Source organism: Habropoda laboriosa, unplaced genomic scaffold, assembly GCF_001263275.1.
Source record: "Habropoda laboriosa isolate 0110345459 unplaced genomic scaffold, ASM126327v1 scaffold34, whole genome shotgun sequence".
Lineage (NCBI taxonomy): Eukaryota > Metazoa > Arthropoda > Insecta > Hymenoptera > Apidae > Habropoda > Habropoda laboriosa.
This window is the reverse complement of record NW_017100142.1, coordinates 1,142,996-1,148,343: the sequence shown is the minus strand read 5'-3', so window position 1 is coordinate 1,148,343 and position 5,348 is coordinate 1,142,996. Positions and strand designations below refer to the sequence as shown.

General features: G+C 47.0%; 1 protein-coding gene across 8 annotated transcripts in view; it reads left to right on the top strand.

The window, feature by feature from the left end:
- The window catches only part of LOC108572766 (14-3-3 protein zeta), a 14,121-nt gene extending 9,287 nt beyond the window's left edge, over window positions 1-4,834 (top strand). For 5 of the 8 annotated variants that reach the window (XM_017935052.1, XM_017935092.1, XM_017935073.1 and 2 more), the window contains exons 2-5: window positions 807-1,114; window positions 1,407-1,530; window positions 2,722-2,885; window positions 3,996-4,834. In XM_017935052.1, the coding sequence (XP_017790541.1) occupies window positions 815-1,114; window positions 1,407-1,530; window positions 2,722-2,885; window positions 3,996-4,151 (744 nt within the window). In that variant the 5' untranslated portion in view covers window positions 807-814 and the 3' untranslated portion in view covers window positions 4,152-4,834. Of the gene's footprint in view, window positions 1-336; window positions 518-806; window positions 1,115-1,406; window positions 1,531-2,078; window positions 2,243-2,721; window positions 2,886-3,253; window positions 3,418-3,995 lie in introns of all 8 variants that reach the window. The other 3 variants (XM_017935083.1, XM_017935065.1, XM_017935057.1) reach the window with 3 other exon arrangements.
- Window positions 4,835-5,348: the final 514 nt, after the last annotated feature.

The window sequence follows — 5,348 nt, the reverse complement described above, 5'->3', positions numbered from 1 at the left end:
TGGTGTGCGTGCGTGCGTGCGTGCGTGCGTGCGTGCGTGCGTGCGTGCCTACACTACGGTTTGGCGTCGTAATGCGGTCCGATGCAGTGACTCATCATCGTTGCTATACGATTATACCCACGTTAGAAGAGTGCGGAGTCTTCCTTTCCATTCGTTAACCGCGGCGAGGATGAAACGAATAAAAAGGAATCGTTGAACATTGTTGTTTGAAACGTAATCGGTGCGTGCTCGTGCGTGTACATAAAGCAAGAAACGATCGATGCCGTCCGCCGCGTTTAGACGAATAATTGATCAATCGCGGTAAAGGCGTGTCACGGTTACGGATTTCATTTGCAGTTTCTCCTGGGTAAACGACCGGGACGGAAACACGTCGGCGAAGATTTGGTTAGAAACGACGGTCGAAATCCCCTTTGTTCGAATTCGAAAGCGCACCCCGTGGTCAAGGTCGTGAACATTCGTTTGGGGTAAATCCGTGAACCGTTAGGAAGGCCCAGGCCAGGCCGGCCACGCACGCCAGGTAGGAGGAAGAATGTTTTCAACCACGCAGCTATTCTTGCCGCCGCGTGACTTTGTGAACAACGAAACCTCTGTTGTTGATTCTGTACGAATAAGTGTAGAAAGAGAGGTAGCTACATGTCGTCCTCTGTTCTAAATCTATTCTGACGCGCGTGTACAAGCTAGGAGAAAAGGAATACGGCGACATTTAATGCACTTAGGCATTTAATCCCCTTGCTTGCCTTCGATTCTAATACCGTGTGTGTGTGTGTGTGTGTGTGTGCATTACAGTGGCAATTTTTGTTTCGCAGCCGACACAATGTCCGTGGACAAGGAGGAATTGGTACAGCGTGCAAAGCTCGCCGAACAGGCGGAGAGGTACGATGACATGGCTGCCGCGATGAAGGCGGTCACCGAGACGGGAGTCGAGTTGTCAAACGAGGAGAGGAACCTGCTGTCCGTAGCTTATAAGAATGTCGTTGGCGCGAGACGTAGCTCGTGGAGAGTAATCTCCTCCATTGAGCAGAAGACCGAAGGCTCGGAACGCAAACAGCAGATGGCAAAGGAATACCGGGAAAAGGTGGAAAAGGAGCTGCGTGAAATTTGTTACGACGTATTGGTAAGGATACGCCAAATGGCCTAGTTTCATAGTTTCGATGCTGGATCGTTTTACACTGACGACTCTCTTTGTCGCGTCTGCGTATTCCAAGAGGTGGAAAGCGACGAAGATCGGTCACCGGTTTGAATTTCACGCGGGTCAGTTTCGAGACTCGACCAGTAGCTCGTCTTACGCGATCTCCTTCTCGTCCTCCAACGAGCGTGACAACGCGTGTTTCGCCAATCTCCTTCTCAGATTTTCGGAAACGCGATTGATAAAATCGAATTAATAAATGGCATCGTTTACGTTTCAGGGACTCCTTGACAAGTACCTGATCCCTAAGGCTAGCAATGCCGAGAGTAAAGTTTTCTACCTCAAGATGAAGGGTGATTACTATAGGTATCTCGCAGAAGTCGCCACCGGTGATACCAGAAACGGTACGTACTTGACAGTCAGACGAATTACTAACAAATTTCATCATTTTTCCGTCGACACTCTCCTAAACGTGCAAGTTACTTTGTAATCCGAAATTCAATTTATACGAGGTGGTTGCTGAGAGAAGAGAGTGTGTCGTGTCTTTCTTCGAATAGAAAGCTCTGCTATACAATACTCTCTTCGTTCCTCCTCCCTGTAGCTGTTACTTTAGAAAAGAGGAGGAAGCACAGCTGCAGCGGCAGCGGCAGATGTTCCAGCGAAAAAGTATACATACTCTGGCGCATTCTTTCATTTAAATGGCCCGACGAATACCTGTGTGTATAGCCTGCTGCTGCCTGCCTGCCTGCCTGCCTGCCTGCCTTTCCCAAGCGGTTACTTGCCGAAATTTAACGCCGTTGTTAGTTTTCTCGATTACGACAAAAAACGTCTGCTATGTTCCTTGTGAATTCGCACGTATTATCGCGATAGAGTTCCGTAAAACCACCACCACCATCGCGTAAAGCCTGACGAGAAAGATTGAAAGATAATTTTCCACGTAATATATATTCAGCCGTGGTAGACGACAGCCAGAAAGCATACCAGGATGCGTTTGAAATCAGCAAGTCAAAGATGCAGCCTACTCACCCGATCAGGCTAGGTCTCGCCCTCAACTTCTCCGTTTTCTATTACGAGATCCTCAACTCTCCAGACAAGGCCTGCCAGCTGGCCAAACAGGTATAATTCACAAAGGCGCGGTGGGAGACTTTGATAAATATATCGAATAATAGTTCACAGCAATCGCGGAAAGATGCGGAACGATGGTTGAGCGTGTGCCTGCTGTGTGTCGTGCGTGCGTGCGTGCGTGCGTGCGTGCGTGTGTGCGTGTGTGCGTGTGTGTACCTATGTGGTGAGATGCAGTGGAGGGAAAAAAAGTTAATGGTTACGAGATGAAGAAAGAGGAGAGGAGGCAACTAAACTTTTCCAACTTGTCGTCGTCTGTTGTTTAACCTTTTTGCTCGATCGATTCAAGTTGCGTAAAAATGATCCGCGAACGCGGCATACGCGCGAGAGATAGATGACGATCGTCACCCGTTCTTCCCTTTTTTCTTCCTGTCCCGAGATCCGTTCGTACACTGCGACGGAGGGATGTGTTTTCACGGTCCATGTATACCTTTGTAGAAATTGTAATCTGGATTTCCCGGTTTGCATTACAGCGGTAGTCGAGGATTCACAGAAAGCGTACCAAGAAGCGTTTGACATAGCAAAGTCAAAGATGCAGCCTACTCACCCGATCAGGCTAGGTCTCGCCCTCAACTTCTCCGTTTTTTATTACGAGATACTCAACTCTCCAGACAAGGCCTGCCAGCTGGCCAAACAGGTATAATTCACAGAAACGAGAAAATGATGTCGATAGTTTGTTGTTCAGCAATCGCGGAAAAATGTGAAGAAAGGGGGACGGTGATAGAGAGTGGTGGCGATGCAGTGGAGCCAAATGTATCGTTTTATTACGTTATTTCCTCTCAAGAGATCACCGTTGCATCTCGCGATCCCGAATAACACACAGGGTATAGTTCGTCGTCGTCGTCGTCGTCGTCATCTTCGTCTTCCCTTCTCCTTGTGTTTCTTTCCTTCCTCTTCTTCTAGTTCATTTGCCACGCTCACATGTATCTCGACAAAGGTGTTAACAATTTGGTTAGAAATATTTAGAAGTTGTAATCTGGGTTTCCCGGTTTGTTTGTATTACAGCGGTAGTCGAGGATTCGCAGAAGGCGTATCAAGAAGCGTTTGACATAGCGAAATCGAAAATGCAGCCTACGCATCCCATCAGGCTTGGCCTTGCACTCAATTTCTCCGTTTTTTATTACGAAATTATTAATTCTCCGGCTAGAGCCTGTCATCTTGCTAAACAGGTTAGCGAACGACTAGGAACGGTTTGACGATGCTTGCTTTTTCTGTTTCTGTGACGTGAACGTGAACGTGATAAACGTTTGTTCAGAGAACGATAACCGGTTTAATTAACGAACCAATCAAATTGCACCTTTTACAACTGATATCGGTATAGATATGGTACCTTGCTGTACGTGCGATGTTTTTGAGTGTATACTAACCCGTTAGAGAAAAGAACAGAGGACGAAAAGGAAAAGAACCACCGACACGTATGTTGCTGTGATGATTGTCATAAAGATTCTCCACTGTATCGGTAACCATTCCGCATCATTCTTATTTTATATTATTATTAACACGTTCGTAACAATATTTGCTACTTCTGATGAAAAAAAGAAAAAGAAAAAAATGCTGGTCGATATATGATGCTTTGCACGAAAAACGTGTGAACTCGCGTGATTGAACTGTACGCGATTGCTGAATAGAGTTGTGCGTGTGTGTGTGTGTTGTGTTGTGTTGTGTTGTGTTGTGTTGTGTTGTGTTGTGTGACATAGTGCTTCTTCATGGATGTACGATTAAATTTGGTGTTGCGTAAACGTTTCAGGCGTTCGACGATGCGATCGCAGAATTGGACACACTTAACGAGGACAGCTACAAAGATTCCACGCTAATTATGCAGCTTTTGCGCGACAACCTCACTCTTTGGACCAGTGACACGCAGGGTGATGCGGACGAAGCACAGGAGGGCGGCGACAACTAACCTTCCTAAGCTTAAGTCCTTTCTAACCTAATAAGAACATCCTATTCTCTATCGTCCCCCCGTCCCTTGAAGTGCTCACCCATCCATCCACCCGAGATCGATTTATCCATTCGCCTGTCCTTTCGCGTACCTCGTTTCCTTCTCCCTTCCTTCCTCTCCCCTCAATCTCTTCATTCTCTCTCTCTCTCTCTCTCTCTCTCTCTCTCTCTCTCTCTCTCGATTCGTTCCGTTTCTCAGACTCTGTTAAACCTTTCATCCTTTATCCTATCTTCTTCCTCCCTTCCATATACCTCCCACCCTTTCACATTTTCTTCCTTCCTTTCTTTCTTCCACATTCGTAAGAGACCACCACCGCCAGTTTCCGAATCCTTGTTTCCTTAATCTCCTCCTCGAAAAATTGTGACCTCTTTGTTCCATTGCGACTGCACACTGCTGCCGATGCCACCGCTAGAGCTGTTACGTTCGGGTATCTCGTTCTCGACCGAATCCTTTCTTAGAGGATCGATTCGCGTGCTGGTCGCCGTGTATATGACCGCCGTTGCCTCTTGTCGAAAATTTTGAACGTGAACATATTCGACTCTGGATGGAGAATGTTGATCTCTTCTAAAGGTGTGGGAGGGGGAGAGAGAGAGAGAGAGAGAGAGAGAGAGAGAGAGCGTGTGCGTGTGTGTGAGCAAGAAAACGAGAGAAAGAAAGAGAGGGAGGGAGAAGGGGGTCGGGGATGGGGGACAGAGAGAAACGAAAAGGAGAAGCAGCGAAAGGCGAAGAAGATGATATGAATTAGCGAATTTATGCGAAACACTTAGGATGTTGCGTCGCTACGCCATGCGGTCCTTAACGAAAGGAAGCGGTCGAGTCGTGAGAGATTTACTCGGTCTCCGGCATCAAGTATTTTCGAGAAAAAGTGTATCGACTCGGGTTTGTGTGGAAGAACAGGAAGGAGCAAATTGTGGATGAACAGAGGAAAGGACAGGAAGAATATTCGTTTCGCAAACCCTGTCTCGTCGTACAACGGTTGTCGCGAGAAAGAATACCACAGAGAGAGAGAGATAGTGTCCCGAAGGCAGAAAAGTGTGCATATGTATTAACAAAATGAAAAGGGGGTTCGAAAGCGGTAAGGGACGAGGAGGACTTGTAATACGATGCTGTCAGAAGCGCCTAACGACCGATCGAGCAAAAGTGTTTTGAATGAACTAG